Source organism: Carassius auratus, unplaced genomic scaffold, assembly GCF_003368295.1.
Source record: "Carassius auratus strain Wakin unplaced genomic scaffold, ASM336829v1 scaf_tig00214183_4049273_7079891, whole genome shotgun sequence".
Classification (NCBI taxonomy): domain Eukaryota; kingdom Metazoa; phylum Chordata; class Actinopteri; order Cypriniformes; family Cyprinidae; genus Carassius; species Carassius auratus.
This window is the reverse complement of record NW_020527547.1, coordinates 1566618-1585830: the sequence shown is the minus strand read 5'-3', so window position 1 is coordinate 1585830 and position 19213 is coordinate 1566618. Positions and strand designations below refer to the sequence as shown.

Sequence of the window (19213 nt, the reverse complement as noted above, 5' to 3'; positions counted from 1 at the left end):
TTTTTAGAAAAAATTTAATTAATTGTAGAGTGACAATACTTTTTACAGTTTCTGTTTCTCCCCATCAAACCCAGAACAAACTGCCTTAGAAGAAATTCATTCAAAAGTAACAAATTAAAAATCGATTAAAATAAATAATAATTAGACATATGTAAAAAAAAAAAATGAATGGTATGAGGTGAAAGGTCATGACGTGCTGCACACACAGATAGTAAACTTTAAAAAAATTATAATAATTGTCATAAAGCTGACATTTTATTCCTTTTTGATTGGTTATATAGCCTACTATACACAACAGTATATTTACAGCGTATTCTTTACCATAAATGTTTAAAATTGACATAAACACAATAAAAGAGTTAAAATGTGACCCTCTGTGACCCTGTGTCTGGCCCTCCGATAATGCACGGTATGCGCGCTACTGTTTCTCCGCGGTGCTTCACGTTGTCGCTGTCACGGTAACACCTGCCATCATCCTTTTTCAATGGCACCACCCAACCCTAATCGGTAACAACGCGTGTAAACAGATCCCTCTCACGCGCCTGCCCTCTCAGAACGCTTGAGAGAGAGGAGCGTGAGCGCGCAGAGTTATCTATCACTGCCTTCCGGACAGTCCTGAGGATCTTCACGAGCTGCTCCTCATAATAAACCTTACAAAGACGCACCTTTCTGTTTATTGGAGGTATTTTAAGGAGCAAACGACATTTTTTTTTTTTTTTTTGCTTTCGTTTTTAAATGAAACGAACACGAATCTGGACTTCCATCTGCGTTCTTTTATGGGAAGTAATCATTTGACAGGAAAAAATCGGATTAACTGGAAAACTTCCGCTGGATTTCTGTGTATGGCATCTTGACATCATGGGACAAAAAATATTATAAGTGCATCACAGAAGATGAGGAACTAATTAAGACTCAGTTTTATAGGCTACAATTTGATGTATCCTATAAACTGAAGAACTTCGTGTGGGATGCACTTCCACCTGTTTTGAGGCGGTTAAACCATAGGTAACAGATTGAGGTTAAGAATGCTTTTATTGGTTTTAGAAGGTTTCAAAATAAAATTATTGTTAATAAATATTATAAGTGGTCTTCATAAATTAGTATAACCCTATGCAGGGTTAATTTTAAATCACAACACACTCAAGGGCAAATCTTTTGTTTACTCCAGGGAACAAATGTAATTTAGAACATGTCAAACACATGCCACTCTGTTATATTCTCTATCCGACAACTGTAATAGAGAACAGCCTCTCAGGGAAAAGTTTTTTGATGGCCCAATTATGGGATCCACATGAGACGTGAGATGGCCTTAATTCAAGATACAAAGAGCGGATTCAGATATTAATATTTTACATTATGTACATTATTTCTAGACAAGTCCTAATGTGAAATGTTTGTTCTCTTGAATGTCAGTGCCAGATCTCAAGTGAGAAAAACATGTGTTAGGCTAGATATCAGTGCTGTTCCTCTGTGACTTAAAACTAGTTTGTGTGTTTAGTGTAAACTGACCATAAATATTATTCAAAACCAGTTTAATATTTTTGTATTTATAATATTGGTAACAATTTACAATAAGGTTCATTAGTCGAATTAACTAGTGAATTAACATGAACTAACTATTAACAACTGTATTTTCATTAACTAACATTAACAAAGATTAATAAATAAATATATTGTAAGTATGTCTAATAGTACATTGTGTGTACTGGGTTTATGTATGTGTATGTTGCACATTGTCATCTGTTGAAGTGTGTATGTTTATATGTAAATAGTGTCTGCACTGTCTGGAGCATGCTCCTAAAAAAATCACTCACTAAGGCACATGTGCTGTGGTGATGTGACAATAAAAGTGATTTGATTTTAAATTTTTGATAGTGTTTATTGTTAACCCTAACCCTAACATTAACTAATTTAACCTTTTATTATACATATTTATTACCATGATGATGATAAAGCAATCTCTAATCTAAAAAAGAGCTAAATTCATTTAAAATAAAAATAAAAGAATCAATCCATCTGGTGAAGTTCACAATGAAATGTAAGATAGAATTGAGCATCTGTTGTTCAATTAGAAAGAAGTTTTTTATTTGTACACTTCATAAATCTGTTAAATGATCATTTGTGAATGAATTGTTCAATAACAAGTACATTTTTGTAAAGTGATATTATAAGGAAAAAATAATTTGCTTCATTTTTATGTTTGTTTGTTTTTTGTTTTTTCTCAGACCGTGGAACGCATGATTTTAACATGAAGCTTCTGATGTAAAGAGCAGATGACGAGTAAGGAAGCCGAACAAGAAATCTGCAGTCTTCTGTTCTGTCAACTAACTGCAAAAACTACCAACAGCATCTTTGCAAGCTGAATTATCGTTTTCATTCAGCTGACTAAATGTGATCTAACCTGCTCTCAAAGAAAGTTTGATTTCACAGTGGAAGCGGGTTGTTTCTGACATAAAGAGATGAAACGAGAACGTTTTAAGCCCCCGGAACCAGATGACCCTCTGTGCTGCTGTGGAGACATCGACCAGCAAAGAGAGTACTGCTGCTGTGACTGTGAAGAACTTGATGATGCCTGTGAAAGGTCAGAGGTCACCCAGTTAAGATCATGGCATGCAGAGATGGTTTTACGTTACATTTGTTGATATACACTTTTGACACTTTACACTTGTACACTTTACAAAGTGTCGTTTAATTAAATAAGTTTGTCCATTTGCACATTACTGTAGGTCCAAACTGTTTTTTTAATCGCTGTAACCCTTTGTGAAAAAGAAATACTCTTAATTGTAATGAATGTGCCTCTTTAAATGTGTGGATATTTAAAAAAAACTGTACTTGCAGATATTATAATATTAATGAAATAAAAAGCCACCTACTGTAAGTGTAAAGCATTTTAAACAGTGTGCTTTGTAAAAATGTCAAATTAAAATCATGTTTTAATAATCCTTTCATCGTTCTGTAACACAGTACACAGTATTTTAACGTGCTGACTGACATAATAAGGCACATGTAAACTACTTGATCATAATTTAACTGTAATGTTTTACTCAATACTAAATTTAAAGCTAATATATTACTAATTGCAACTTCATTACTCATGTTTTTATATATATATATATATGTTTAAAGACATGACAACTTTCAATAGCAAAGGCTATTTGTCAGTATATTCGTAAGTACCATATTTCACTTTAACTGTATTATTAATTATAAAATTAAAATTTAAAGATACAGGTCACACTTAATAAAAGCATGATAAAGTTTGTCTTATTGCATTTAATAAAAAAATTAGCACATAATTAATTTTGATTTGATTGCAATGAACATCTACGTATCTTAAAACATACATTCAGTCAGCAGTTAAGTATATTCTTTTAAACTGTATGAACTCTGAAGTGCTCTTTTAAAAAATATTCTTTAGTGTACTTCTTTTTCACAAGGGACACACAATGTGATGGCTTGCAACTTGTCATTTCCATACATAAAACTGATAACATAATAATGTGTAAATGCTGAATAGTGAATTTGTCACTTTTTCTAAATAGGTTAATCAGAGGAGAGCAAGACAAGCCAGACATCTTCTCTCGTTTCGTCTCGTGCATGGCTGATCGTTTGGGTTTGCCATGTTGTGCCATAGGACCCCTTCGATTGGAAATCTCTGTCTTACCTCCCATGGTATTAATTCCTGGCCTGTTGCGAGTGGCAGCAATTAACTGTATGTTGGGAGTTGTAGTCCTTACTGTCCTACCAGGACTGGTGCTTTGGTATTACTATGTGACTCACAGAAAGAAAAGACGCACATTATTTTTCCTTAGCTTGGCACTTTTCTCCCTTGCCTACATGTACTACCTTTTCCTCACTGAGATCCTTCCCAGAGGAGATGTGAGTAATCTGCAGCTGGTTATTGTGACGACAGGCATGATGTTGACCCTTATCTCCCTTGTGCGCACTAAACAAGGACCAGGCTTTGTCAAATCCCAGTCATTAGCTCTGGGAAATAACAGTATCTGTGCAACCAATCAGAGCACAAATTTACCTGGAGACTCTGACCCCTGCAAAGGAATCAGCCAATCAAATGGGGAAAAGGAAGGAAAGAAGAAGTTATGCCCTGTGTGCCGACAGGTGCGCCCACCAAGGGCAGGCCACTGCAGGATCTGTGGGGCATGTGTCCTTCGAATGGATCACCACTGTGTTTGGTGGGTTTCTCATTCCTTCTTCTTTAAAAATTGAGTATGAGCACCTCATTCCTAGTGTGAAGTGAACTGAACATTATTTAAATATTCTCTAAATGTCAAAACAATCTATATTTACACTGCCATTCAATAATATGGTGCCACAGTAAGATTTTTAGAAAAAGTCTCTTATGCTCACCAAGGCTGCATTTATTTAAAAATACAGTAAAACAGCAGTATTGTGAGAGATTATAATTTGTTTTTTAAATATATATATAATAGTAAAATGTATTTTATTCATGTGATGGAAAAACTGAATTTTCAGCTTGCAGGTACTATTCCAGTCTTCAGAGTCACAGGATTCATAGGAAATCATTTAAATATGCTGATATGGTGCTCATTAAATATTTCTAATTATTATTAATGTTGGAAACAGTTGCTGTGCTTAATATTTCTAGATTATTTAAAAGTTCAAAAGAACAGCATTTGTTAGAAATATAAATTGTTTGCAATATTATAAAAGTCCTTACTTGTGATCAATTCAATGCATCCTTTCTGAAATAAATTAATCCTATATATATATATATATATATATATTTATATTAGAATATAAAATACTTCTATAATATTTTATTATATATTTTATTTTACAAATATAATTGTCATATTAAATTATTTATTATTCAATAATTATTTGAAAATATTTATATAAAAATAAATATTCAATATCTAAAAAAAGTTCTATATGAATTGATGATTTATGAACAATATAAGGAGAGAGAGCAATGTGGCCATCTGCTTTCATTCATAAACTTCATATTTGAGTCACTTCAGCTTCACAGAATAACCATTGCATCGTCATTTTAGATGTTCATTAAAAATATCACTTAACGCTTGTGTTGGTTGGATAATCAGTCAACCGACTATTATTTCAAATATTCATTTTAATGTTGTTATATATGCCTTTCCTTCTAAGATATCTGGCTTATTGCAAATTCTTACTACATAAAAAGTTGACCAATTCCAAAATGAATTGTTTAAATTAGTGCTCATGCCAATGATTTGATTCATGTTCTGATCTTTTCACACTTGTATGCATGTGTTCCCTACCCCATCAGACACACACATATGTTCAAGCTGATTCCCAAAAGACGTCACTGGAGCAGACAGGCTGGTGAGACATGTGCAAAGGCCACAGGAACACAGCTTTCAGCACAGTAAAGGGAGCTCTCACCAGGCCAATCTGTCTCCATGATACTTCTACACACACACAGGCACAAACATGAGTATGAACATGCCATGAGCCACATAATTCTCATTAAAGCTACATTGACAAGAGAGAAAATAGTGTAGTTGTTCTACATTGTTTGAATGAAAATGTCTGTAAGCGTGTTGCTTATTATTTGTCTTTATATGCATGTGATTTTTCATGACAGGATAAACAGCTGTGTAGGTCAGGCCAATCACAGGCAGTTCGTTTTGACGCTCTTTCTTTTCCTGGTGACATCGTTCTACGGGATCAGTTTGGTGTTACGGAGTGTATGTCCACAACAGAGTCTATTCACTGCCATGTTATACTGCCCTGGAGTCTATAACCAGTACAGGTACTCCATCCATTACTGTATATATGCATTTAATTGAAAATATGCACATGCACATTGCACAGTGTTTTCATCCTAATGTAACACTTTTGTGTGTGTTTGTGTGTGTAGCACAGCACTGTGCTTTACGTGTGTGTGGTACAGCTTTATCATAACAGGCGGTCTGTTCCACCTGTTCATCCTTCAGATCATCAATGTCAGTTACAACGTAACAGAACGCGAAGCTCAGATTGCTTTGCGCAACAAAACTGGCAGACGGCGCTTCTGTGGCCTGGTTGTGGAGACTGGCATGTATTCGCGAGGCTTTCTCCAGAACTGGATTCAGTTTCTCACAATGAACACGGATGAGAACGGTTCCCCTTTCACCTTCACAGTCATGGTATGACTCAAGGGACTATAGACATGATCCTGGGTGGAACTTAAACTATAATTATACAAGATCTTAAACAACTAAGCGTCTGGTTAGGTCTAAAGAGTCGGTTGACACATTCACCTTGTTTTCATCTTGTAGAATGGTTGTTTTGTTAATTATGGACAGTATGGAACTGGCCAGAAGCTAAGCAGGAACTTCAAGGCAGTCGATTTAAATTGGTGAGCAAACATATTTTTAAGATTTTTATTCCAGTGATCATCTGTATGGACATCTTGAATTGGGTTCAATGTAATATGTGAACGCAACCATGTTTTCATGAAATATAACAAAACTCTGCAACTTTAAGGTATAAATAACCAATCTGTATGAATGAAACATGCTTACGTGATCAGACATAAGTGTGCAACTTTGTAATCTGAGTGGCAATCAAGTGTGTGTGTTTTTAATGACAAGTGTGTGAAATATTAAGAAAACTTGATCTGATGATAGAACTGAGAACATAAATGTGTCACCCTGAAATATTTCTGCATTACTGCAATTAAGAAATGTATTAGTGATTATTAGATACATTTAGCACTGTGCTAAATATTTTAAAGGGATAGTTCACCTGAATTGTTTTTTTAAACATGAAACATGTTGTTTCAAAGGTCTTTTGATATTTCATAACTATCATTTAGGACAGGGACGTTGAATAGGAAGAGACAGTGTACAGTTCTTTTTTTTTCTAGAATTTTTAGGGTGGACTATCCCTTTAAATCTGAAAAGATTACTTGAGAAGTTTTATCAGCCTGCCAAATGCTAATAAAACAAAAACAATATATATATACATTTTTCACCAAATGTATAAATCCTTGTAACTGTAAATATGCTGCTACCTTTGTAGTGTACCCTCTCAGGACAAATGATGTTGTACACTCTCCTCTAATTACAGGTGTTCACTGAAGTATACCTTACAGTTCTGTTCCAAAAATGTACACTGCTATTAAAACCACTGAACTATAAAAAGCTTAACTTGGTGTCTATCCAAAGACCTTCATCAGTTGTTATAACAGGAAGTAACTTTGGCAAATATATCCACAAAAGTCACATGATCAACGGACCTTTAAAGGTCATTTCATGACATATAAAATGTGTAACACACACTCCACCCATTAGAACAAAAACTGGGTGTGATTTGCACCTTGCAACATCGGGCAGAGAGTAAAACCACGTTTCTAGAGGCCAGAGAACAAGAGAATAATCACATAAAGCAAGCATTAAAGAAATGTGGTTACCCAAACTGGACATTTATCAAAACTCATACAAAACGAAACATTTCTAAAAAAAAAGAAAGAAAGAAAGAAAGAAAGAAAACATGCTGTTATCACTTAAAGTAAAATTGTATATTCTGTTAAGTGTAGTGAGGAGCGTGAGGATTTATACATAGAAACAAAACAGCCACTTAATTGATGCATAGTGTAGCTTATACCGTGCTTAGACATGCAATCTTCTGTTTCCTCTTTTTACAACCGATGAAGGTGTTTGGATAGACACCGAAATGTCTTGTTAAAGGGATTTTTTACCCCAAAATAAAAATGTTATGTTTATCTGCTTACCCCCAGGGGCATCCAAGATGTAGGTGACTTTGTTTCTTAGGAGAAACAATTAGGAGAGTCATAACAGTTTGGACATTGCGTGAATCAGAGGTAAAAAATGATATAAATACTGTTCAGTTTCTTGCACAGACCGATTGTTTTGTGTAAGAGTTTAGTAAGAGTCTTGGTTGTGTTGCTTACAGTGGAAGGGCCGTGTGTGACCGTTGCAGATGAAAAAGACAGGAAGTGTTTTTAGAGCAATGGTGGTCCTCTCGCCTCTGTGCAACCACAATGTAGACTGAGAGCAAAACAGAAAAAACGCTTCCTCCTACAATATGAAAAATAAAGTGAAACTACAACAATTCAAAAAGATTGATATGAGCAGTGCAAAACGTAATTTTTTATTTAAACAAATTGTTGGGTACAAAAAGTATCAAAGGTTTAAAATCTATCACTAATTTAAAAATGGTAAGAAAGTACGACAATCACTATATAGTCTTAGATGTGATCGTTCTTTACATTAAGTTTTCCTTTTAATTTTTTTTAAAGATGTGAATTACCCTGCCCCCAACCTTATGTGATAAAGAGCCATCGGGGCTGTCGTTGTGGTTACTGTGTGTTTATGCAGAGAAATGTATCAGCATTGCACGTCCTTGTAGCACAAGACACCATGAGGATTGGACAACCTATCTCTGTCATGCTTGAGCAGCACTGGACCCGTCTGTCAATAGTCTTAATAACCCTTATAACAGGTATGTGTGTGTGAGTGTATGTGACTGTGAGACACAGAGAGAGTTTAGCTATGATTTTTGTTAATGTTGTTTTGTTTTATACAGTCTATGCTACAGTTAAAAAATTGTTGTGTGTTTTTTGAAAGGAATATCTTGTGCTCACCAAGGTTGCTCAAAAAACTAAACACAGTAAAAACACTATATTACTATATTCAATTATATTATTATTTTCTTTTTTAATATTTGTAAAAATGTAATTTATTCCTGTGATGGCAAAGTCGAATATTCAGCCGCCATTTCTTCACATGATCCTTCAAAAATCATTCTAAGATGCTGATTTGGTGCTCAAGAAACTTTTATTATTATCATCATCCATATCATCAATGTTGAAAACAATTGTGCTGCTTAATATGTTTGTGGAAACCATGATGCATTTTTTTCAGGATTATTTGATGGATAGAAAAAAAAATCCACATTTATTAAATATTTCATAACAAGGAGAAGACTTTGCAGTCACTTTTAACCAATTTTATGCATCCTTGCTGAATAAAAGCTTTGATTTCTTTAAAAATAAATAAATAAACAAATAAATAAATCTTACCGCTCTTTTTAAATGGTAGTGTAAAAACCTTTAAATTGTAGTGAATTAGTCTTGTGATGAATGTAACTAAAATTTACTTTAAAAACCTCTGTTCAATTTAACTGAAAAAAAAAGAAAGAAAATGAGTTTACAGAGCAAATACAGGTTCAAAAGCCGCTAAAATAAAGAACATTGATTCATTAGGTGTGCTATTGTTATGTACTGTTTAAAAACTGATAAACTAATCACACTTAAGAACAAAAAATATATGATAAATTATGAAAATTGTTGTTTGGACAATTAAATGGTTGTTCTTTTTTTTTTTGCACTTCTTTCTGTGTTTGTTTTTCACAGGGGCCTTGACAGATGAAGATGTGATTAGAGCTCTGTTGGGTGGAAGTGCGTCTTTTAACTTAAAGGTTACAAGTGGCATGGCAGTAACCCTAGCTGTATGGAACAAGTGTCCGAATCAGAAGGTTTTTGTGTTCAGCCCTGACCATGGACTTACAATATTTGACAGCAACTATACTGGTCGTCTTTCTGTCGAATCAAATCACAGAATCATACTGGACAAATTACAAGAGAGTGACTTTTTGACTTACTGTTATGAACTCACCACTTTCCCGCATGGGAGTCTTCAAGGACAAATTACACTGGTGAAAACAACAGAAAATGGTAAAAATATTTATTTTATAAGATATCTTCCTTAACATAGCACCAGGTATGGGCGGTTAGCTAAAACTAAACCCATTTTTGTTATCACATATGGCATTTTTTATTTATGGGTCAAAGACGTTAAGATGTCCGCATCAAGAAAAATGTACAAAAGTGATTTTGTGTCCATAGAAAGCACATTAAATGTAAGTAAAATGTCTACTTTTAATGTTTTAAATAAGTTTTTGGAGAATAAAATGTCAAAATTTGGTTGAAATAATGTAACATTGTCATTCAGTGTAAAACAATATTTATGCAAAAATTCAAACAACATGCTTATTCTGACATGTACATATTAAAATATCTGAATGAATAATGGAGCATACTAAATTTGATTGTGTTTTAAATTAGTACAAAATTCTTACTGACAAATGGGCAAAACCTAGGATAGTGGCAAATGTTAAAAATGTACAATTACAACTCGTTAGTATTTGGGGTGGAAGTAATTAGTCTTTTAATATGTCATAAATTGATTTTTGTGTTAAATATTCCTGACAAGATTGTTACACTGAATGACATTTTACTGGGTGTCTTCTGTAAATCAGGGCAAAATGTATGATATTTATTTTTTGCTCAGATAAACAAAAACAAAATTGCAATTAAATAAAATGGAAAACGTTTTGCATTTTTTGGGGGGAAAAGCTACAACAGTTAAAAGCAGTATTACACTTTTTTATGCTTAAACACTTTCCTCTTTGACCCATATACAGAAATATAACCATTTTATGGCTGTTTACCTTAGTCATGATTATCATTCAAGATTTATAATCAAGTATAAGGGACTCGACACAAAAGAGTGTTACAGCACTTTTCTGTTAAATAGTTCACCACTACTGGAAAGTATTCAATAAAAACTACTCAACAATAACAAACTCTTTATTTGTTTAAAAACATAATACATATGACATATATCAGAATCAAGTGCGTCCTAAAGTTTGGCAAACTTCTTCAAAAAAGAGACGGATAACAGAGTGTGATCTGTTAATTTATGTTTGAAGATTTGCTTTTGCATGTTCTTATAGTTTTTTTTTTACTTTGTTGTAGTAATGTTTGTTTATGCATAGCCCTGCATTTTTGCAATAATAAGAAACTGAGGGAAAAAAAAGAAACATTGTGTTTATCTTCTCTCAGGTGACATGCCCATCATGATAATCTCTGTGGCTTGCAGCATAGGTTTAATCGTATGTGGAATCATCGCTGGAGTGGTTTGCTATAAGGTAATAATCCCATTCTAAAGAACAAAATAGAATCCACTGAATTCAACACAGCAACATAAGACTGACTGGTTTTGTGAATGATTACACAGAAATGTATTCTGATTATGTTTCATGAATAAGGACCAATGCGTGTGCAACACTTCTTAAAAAAAAAAAAAAAACTCTTTGAATGTATTCTCGAATGGGTTTTAGTAACATTCATGTTTCATTTGATGTTTAGAAGAGGAAAAGTAGCTCAGCAGACAATGCATTGCAACCTGGAGGCGTTTCTGACGGTCAGTCCTCTGTTCGGCCGAAAAATCAGAAGCGACGCAAGAACAAACGCTCACAGAATGAAGAGGTGGAGGATGAAGACTTCTGTTACCTGAATATTAATTAACCTAACAGTATGTATAATGTATATTAGTAGATTTAAAGATGCAGATCATTGTTATTATATATATATATATATATATATATATATATATATATATATATATATATATATATATATATATATATATATTTTTTTTTTTTTTTTTTTATTGACTGCTTTTAATAGCAAAAAAGAAATCAGAAAAACCCCATGGGGAAAATAATCCCATGTGGACTGGTATATGAACACATTAGCATTTCTTGCTAGCTTTTAAAATAAACATTCTTATATTAATTTTTATTGTGTAATATTTTTTTCTGTCAGTCCCAGTAAACCTTATGTCCCTTTTTGTTTGTTTTTTGTTTCATTGTTTATGTTTAAAAAAAAAAATCAGCTTATTCATCCTACCAAGTCGCTGTTCAGATGGTGGCAGTGTACATGATTAAACGATTCTTTACAAGGCTGACGTGCACATGAATGTCTCTGTGGATTTCTGTGAAATAGTACTCACACAAGTATTATTTAAAACAATGCTATTTAGTAACTTAGCAGACGTTTTCAACTTATTCAACAAATTTTATTGCATTAATTGCTACTTTAAAATTCTTAAAATTCTTTAAAGTTCTTGAAATTCAAGTTTTTGATGCATGGAGATGTTTTTATGTATATAATATTCAGTAGGCCTATATGTTGGAATACCTATTAAAAAATAAAATCGTAGAAACACGAAAAGTTATGTGTTCTCTCTCTGCAACTGAAAGACCTACTATATTAAGTATATTAAGAGTCATACAAAACACAAGCTGCTGATGGTGCTTCAAAACGCTTAGTTAAGAGAATTTTCTCAATGGCCTAATGTTTTCACTTTTATTATTTTCTGTCTGATCATGTTGCGTTTTCAGCCACACGCTTCTCACATCAAGCACAAATTCACATGGAGATTAACACAATAAATCCTTTGCAATAACTAGCAATTGAAACATGTATTTTATCGAACAGATTACAATTCCCATTCAATCTCGTATTATTTCCACGACAGCCAATTAAATGTCCCCTCGTATTTTATAAATTATTATTTTAAAAACACCTGAATATAGGCAAAATCCCCCGATGTAACTTGTAATCTTGTTCCAAAATAGCAAGTACCACCGTGCTCCACTGTTGAGTTCTCGATATGATGCTGGATCACATGAGTGTATGAGATTCTTGCTTGACTTGATTGGCTGTGAACATTTGGCTCGTCATCACCCTCAGCCAATGAGAGGGCCCCTCTGTGTGCGGGCACGCTTTAAAACCCTCTCAGTTGTAAACAATGACAGTCAATCATTTCGTTAGCTGAGTTGAGTTTATTTCTTTAGTTAGAATATATATATTCATTCATTCATTTTTTTTCTGGAGGATACGCTGCTAGGAATTGTATTTAATTGGGTTTTAGCTTCGTCTGTAGTGGATAAATTAGCTTTGCAGAATTGTTTAAACTTAAGATGGAGCAGCTGCCTGAATATTAACTTCTATTTTATTAACTTACAGTTGTTGAACGTTTTATTATACGCTGTATTATGTGGCTTTATACATGTTCAGGGTCTTTTTTCATCATAATTTGCACAATGAAGTTTTTCCCTTTGTAATTGGTTAAAACGTTTACTGCTGTAATCTGTGTAACTCCTGTTGCATTCCATTAAATGTATATCTTGTTTTTCTTTGTCACAGTCTTCCAGGCAGGATGATGCTGTTTGCCTCGCTCTTCACGCTATGCTTGAGTGCAGTGTTTGCTGCTCCAAGCTTTAACCAGCAGTTAGACGATCACTGGCACCTCTGGAAGAGCTGGCATGGAAAAAACTATCATGAGGTGAGTAGTGCTTGAGTCTATAGCCAAACATAGGTTTAACACAATTGAATAGCTACATCTTTATAGTCTTCATACAGAACATTTTAATGGCTACAGTGTCTGTTTGCTTCCTCAGAAGGAAGAGGGCTGGAGGAGAATGGTGTGGGAGAAGAACTTGAAGAAAATTGAGCTGCACAATCTTGAGCATTCTGTGGGCAAACACACCTTCCGACTGGGCATGAACCAATTTGGTGATATGGTGAGCAGTTCAATATGACCCTTTTTTTTTAAATAGGACTGTTTTATTAAACCTTTGTTTGCACTTTCTTGCTCCCATTTTAGACAAATGAGGAGTTCACACAAGTGATGAATGGTTATAATCATGACCCCAGCCGGAAATCAAAAGGCTCATTGTTCATTGAACCCAGCTTTTTTGAAGCCCCACAACAGGTTGACTGGAGAGAAAAGGGCTATGTTACTCCTATCAAAGACCAAGTAAGCAGTCTATCAAACTAGTTCCTGGAGCTCATGTTTAACCTATATCTGATGTTTTAAATCTGCGTGCATTACTTTACTCAAAATACTGTTTTGTGATCCTAGAAACGTTGTGGATCTTGCTGGGCTTTTAGCTCAACCGGTGCTTTGGAGGGTCAGGTGTTCCGCAAAACTGGAAAGCTGGTTGCTCTGAGTGAGCAAAACCTGATGGACTGTTCCAGGCCGGAGGGCAATAATGGCTGTGATGGAGGTATCATGGACCAGGCCTTCCAGTATGTTCAGGACAACAATGGGCTGGATTCAGAGGAGTCTTATCCCTACCTTGCAAAGGTAAGGATCAGTTGTATGCTCTTTCTGACTTGCAGATGCTAATGAATCTCATATGGCTGTCAACCTTACAGGTTTGCTCCCATTTCAACCCTGTATAATTGAGTATTCCACAACCTAACATGTAATGTACTTAAAATTTTATTAATTTTTTTAAATGCAGGATGATCAGCCATGCCATTATGACCCCCGTTATAATGCTGCTAATGACACTGGTTTTGTGGACATTCCCAGTGGTAAAGAACATGCTCTAATGAAGGCTGTTGCTGCTGTGGGTCCTATAGCTGTTGCCATTGATGCTTGTCATGAATCCTTCCAGTTCTATCAGTCTGGTAAGTGGTTTTATCCCTGAGCTGTGTAAACGGTCAAATTTTATGGTTTTTGAACTTTATTCTAAAACTGCACTATTACAAAACTACATAGCTTGCCTTTTAAACCTGAAGCAGACTGAAAGTCTCCAACTCCTTTCTAATGTTGTGCTGTAGGCATCTATTATGAGAAGGAGTGCAGCAGTGAAGAACTTGACCATGGAGCTCTGGTGGTTGGTTATGGTTATGAGGGTGCTGATGTTGTTGGGAAAAGATACTGGATTGTGAAGAACAGGTATGACTGACTTTTGGTGTCCTCTTTAATGATGCCCTCTATTTTGAATTTATTTTCTATAACACTGATGGCACAACCTAATTTGCAAGGTTTTAAACTTGTTCTGTATCTTTAGCTGGACCGAAAAATGGGGTGACAAAGGCTACATCTACATGGCTAGGGACCGTCAGAACCATTGTGGCATTGCGACATCTGCCAGCTATCCCCTAGTGTAAGGCCACTGGACCGTGTAATGCCTGTAGTTGGCCTAATTCGTGTTTCTCTTATTTGCCTAAACATGCTGTTTTTAATTCTACTGTTTTGGTTTTTATTAAATATTGTAGTGCAATAAGGACCTTAATACATTGCTTTCTTTATGAACACTTGCTCCATTTTGTTTTTTTATGAAAAAAAAATTAAATAAGTTACTTTAGTCTGGAACACTGCCACTGTTTTGTAGAAATTTAAATTTTAAATTTAAGCTATCTTGGAATGCACTAATCTATCAGAAGTTAACGTTTTCTTTTGATGTAGTGAACCATTTTCTTTTGAGATGCAAGTCACTTCACTGTGTTTAAAGCTTTAATTTGAGTAATGTTACAGGTGTGAACATGGCTCACGTCGAGTGTTACAAGTATGTGTACAATTCTGTGTGCTATTTACTTGACCTGTAAATGGATAAATATTAAATCTACTGGTACAGAAAACTATGAGAGTCTGTATGTTTATGCGCACATGGGATCTCATGCAAGCAAAAACAAAATTTGGTTTAACCAAAGGACCAAGCAATAGTTCTCACCCTGCTGTATCGTGCTGTGTAATCAAATCATTATTTAAGAGTGTTAGGAAACAGTCTGTTGAATCAAATTTGACTATGGCAACACTAACAAATTTAAGTTTCAGAATACTGTTCCAAATACGTAAACAAAATAGCATAATAATTAATAATTCCTTACATTTATATGGCGCTTTTCTAGACACTCAAAGCGCTTTATATAGTCAGGGGGTATCTCCTCATCCACCACCAGTGTGCAGCATCCACCTGGATGATGCGACGACAGCCATAGTGCGCCAGAACGCCCACCACACACACCAGCTTATTGGTGGAGAGGAGACCGAGTGATGAAGCCAATCAGCAGATATGGGGATTGTTAGGAGGCCACGATGGTCAGAGGCCAATGGGCGGATTTAGCCAGGATGCCGTGGTCACACCTCTACTCTTTTCGAAAGACATCCTGGGATTTTTAATGACCACAGAGAGTCAGGACCTCGGTTTAACGTCTCATCCGAAGGATGGAAAACAATGGACATACAAACTATTAATAAAAAATGATGCTGCCACAAATGGTATCACTGGTTTGCTCTTGTACATTTAAACATGCTTTCCAAGCAAGGACACATTTAAGTTGTCTTGAACTAAAGGAGAAAGTAAAATATTGGATGGTCTCTACTACCTTTTGTCTTGAACTAGGGCTTTTTGTTAACGCCTTAAAACATGGTTAAAGAGACCCACATGAAAATCACTATTACTGACCTTTGGGCAATACATCTAACTTATTTGCTTGTATCATGTAGCCTATATGTTTTTAAGATAACCAGTGCCATAGGTCTTTTTGAAAATGAGATAGAAGAAATGTATGTGCATATATAAATTTTATATAGATATGAATGTTCTAAATCTATTCTTAAATTTTTATTCATATGTGAATAATAATTTAATTGTTTATTTTAATTTACTCCTTAAATAACTTTAAAAAAATCATTTTAATAATATATAAATTCTTGTGTAAAAAAACGCACTACTAGACGGACGTCTTTCAGAGTTGTCTTGTAGCTTTTTCAGTTCCCCACAGTTTCCGCATGAGATGTTATTCAAGAAAAACTTCGAGACTGCAAAATGCGCGCTCGCAAGTTCAGCTGATCACAATCAGTTTGGCGCTAGTGGCAGGAGTTGGATATGGTAACCAACGCCAAATGACGATTTTCCTGGAAAAGTATGTCAAGAGTTAAGTCATTCAGCGTTTGTCAACTTCCACCTGATGCTTTAAAAGTAACTGTAGTTGTCTAAGACACTATATATATTTATTACCGCCTTTTCAGACACTTACGACATACAGGTCCAAGCTGTGTTGAAAGCTGGGAACAAAAGTTTATGTTCTATCAAGATCTAATGAAACAAAGCAAGGTACTGTACAATGAAGAACACAATATAGGCCTAGTATGTACGCACATACTTCTCCGTTTTATCGGTACACTATAATCTTACTAGTCATAAACACGTGTTGTGTTTGTACCTAACAGATTCGCCCTGTTTACACTTGAGATACGTTTTTAGTAATCCGATCACAATTGTTCAGTCGAGAGCTAGCTCATATGAGCTTAACATGCATTTTAGATCCTGTTTACACCTGTATTTAACTTCATCGACAAAAAAGTGAAAAATACATTAGTTGTATAAATTCTGTCATATGTGTGTGAACCTCATGCTGAGTAGCTATGTTTTAAAATCAAGATCCAACAGAATGTGTTGGTAATGTGCCTAGACATCGACACAACGCTACTTAGCTTGGCTTTGAAGTTTGAGCTGTAAATATGAGAGGTCAGTACATGCTGTTTGTGCTTGTTAGAGAGTCATTCTGAGTCATGTGCTTGGCTTTGCCATTCCACTGCTGTTGTCAGCCAGCTTCATGGTTATCAAATGTTATTCACATAAATCATTTCTTACAGCATTTGCTTTGATTATATGTCTTGAGCATAATTTGATCATGGTGCATGTCAGCAATGAGTCCAGGAATGATATGGAGCTACATTGTTTATTGCAGATTTTGCTTTATTAAAAAGTGCAGCTGGTGGAGTTGAAGTGAGAGTGGTTGACTGGCTTTAAATAATTTCTTTGCTTTACTATGTCCTTTTGCAGAATTAGAAGGCATTGCATGCAGTATTGTAGCAATGTTTCTCTTAACTCGAGATTTTTTTTATGTAATTTTTTTATTTATTACATTTTTATTTTAAATTAAAATGTAATTTAAAGTCCTGTTAACTAGCTTGGAACACTTTTCTTTAATCACAATTACAAATGTAGCAAAAGAAAGAAGTAAGCCGTAGGCCTATAATAAACATTTATATTGCAAGAGCGCCCTCTGCTGGTGGAGACTTTCCTCAACATTCAAGAACCAATGACAGCACAGGGGACAACTGTTTGTTAGTTTCTTTGTTTTCTAATGCAATGTGGAATAAACAAGGTCACTGGTAAACCTTGTTTTGTTACCATTTTTTTATTATTATATTAAGTCTTCTCGCAAAAGAGGTGAAGATGGATACAGATTGCATTTATGGACCAGGGCAGCAGAACCCTTACCTGGTCAGTGCCGCTATTTTTTTCTTTAAAAAGTAATGCAGTAATTTATGTGGAGTGTGGCCAAATAAATTCAACTTTCAACGCATAAACTGAAATACAGATAATACTTTAAGGGTTTATTGTGTCCCACCCTGTTTGTGATGGTTTGTTCTCACACACAAAAACATAAAATATATAAAAACATATATTTGCTTTTAAGTTGCAACACAGAGCCCCCTGCTGGTCTAGAGAACAGTCTTCACCGCAGAGACTAAACGGATTAGAGAGAAGGCAACAAAACATCACAGAACTATTTGCTCTCTTTTTCTTTTAAATATCCTTGATGCTATTGTAACAGACTTGTAGTGTTCTCTTAAACTGACAGAGTTTTGTAATACATCACAACTCTGTTCCCCCAAGTGTACTTTCTCTACTATCCATGCTGCTGAGGTTTTTTTTTTTTTTTTAATTAAGAACACTAACCATCAACAACATTATTTGCATTTACTTTCCATAGTAATTTTGTTAATCGTGTTGTTTAGATGACATTTGAATTAATTTAAATTTCAAATCACTGTGTAGTCTACTATGCAGTAGGCTAAATACACATGAGACGTGGATATAGAAGGTTCTTTTTTTGTTTAAGTTTGATTTACAGCTTTAAAATGGATTGCTGACTGTAAATCCATGCTCCATTTTTTTAATATTTAGACAGATTAGTATAACTCTCTCTATATATACACACACAATCCACTATCAATGAGTACTGTTAAGTATACTTTAATTTTACTGCTTTTTTTGCTTCTACTAACTGCTATTTGGTGTGTAAAGAAAGTTTTATGCTTGCTAAAGACATTTCGCTTACAGTTCATCATTTTAAGCAGTTTTGATTTAGACGTGACTGAAAGTGGTGATGTCATAACTTGTTTTCTTTGTAATTTTTCCTTCCATTTCCTCCAATTTGACAAATTCAGGCTTATTTGCAAGCTGTTGCTGATAATTTCATTATCAGCCAAATAAAAAAATAATAATAATATTGCACCTCACACATGATTTAATCTTGTATTTTGTAATATTCATATGCTTTTGGCACTGTTTCATTATTAGGATTATCTTCTACTCCAGATTTTTTTATGAGATGCTGCCTCCTCTGCCACTGATTTTTGTAAAAAAAAAAAAAAAAAAAATCTGTATTAGATATTCCACTGGATGGCAGTAAGAAAAATCAGCACATGTGTTTGAGATACCACTGACCTTGTCCTTTAAGGCCACCGTGACCTTTAGTACTTGGAACTGAAGTTGTGGAACATCTAATGACTGCAATCAAAAC

At 34.6% G+C, this 19213-nt stretch overlaps 2 protein-coding genes across 2 annotated transcripts; both read left to right on the top strand.

Annotated features, from left to right (window-relative positions):
* Positions 1 to 492: 492 nt before the first annotated feature.
* LOC113091349 (palmitoyltransferase ZDHHC23-like) lies at positions 493 to 11345 on the top strand. Its single transcript, XM_026256817.1, has 11 exons — positions 493 to 1005; positions 2226 to 2581; positions 3543 to 4193; positions 5606 to 5773; positions 5882 to 6149; positions 6282 to 6361; positions 7745 to 7828; positions 8346 to 8469; positions 9383 to 9703; positions 10874 to 10959; positions 11180 to 11345. The coding sequence occupies exons 2-7, from the start codon at positions 2460 to 2462 to the stop codon at positions 7776 to 7778; spliced, it is 1323 nt and encodes a 440-aa protein (XP_026112602.1). The 5' UTR covers positions 493 to 1005; positions 2226 to 2459; the 3' UTR covers positions 7779 to 7828; positions 8346 to 8469; positions 9383 to 9703; positions 10874 to 10959; positions 11180 to 11345.
* A 1227-nt stretch (positions 11346 to 12572) lies between these two features.
* Positions 12573 to 15253, top strand: LOC113091350 (cathepsin L1-like). Its single transcript, XM_026256818.1, has 8 exons — positions 12573 to 12653; positions 13025 to 13163; positions 13279 to 13401; positions 13485 to 13637; positions 13743 to 13967; positions 14128 to 14296; positions 14450 to 14567; positions 14683 to 15253. The coding sequence occupies exons 2-8, from the start codon at positions 13038 to 13040 to the stop codon at positions 14780 to 14782; spliced, it is 1014 nt and encodes a 337-aa protein (XP_026112603.1). The 5' UTR covers positions 12573 to 12653; positions 13025 to 13037; the 3' UTR covers positions 14783 to 15253.
* The last annotated feature ends 3960 nt before the right edge of the window (positions 15254 to 19213 follow it).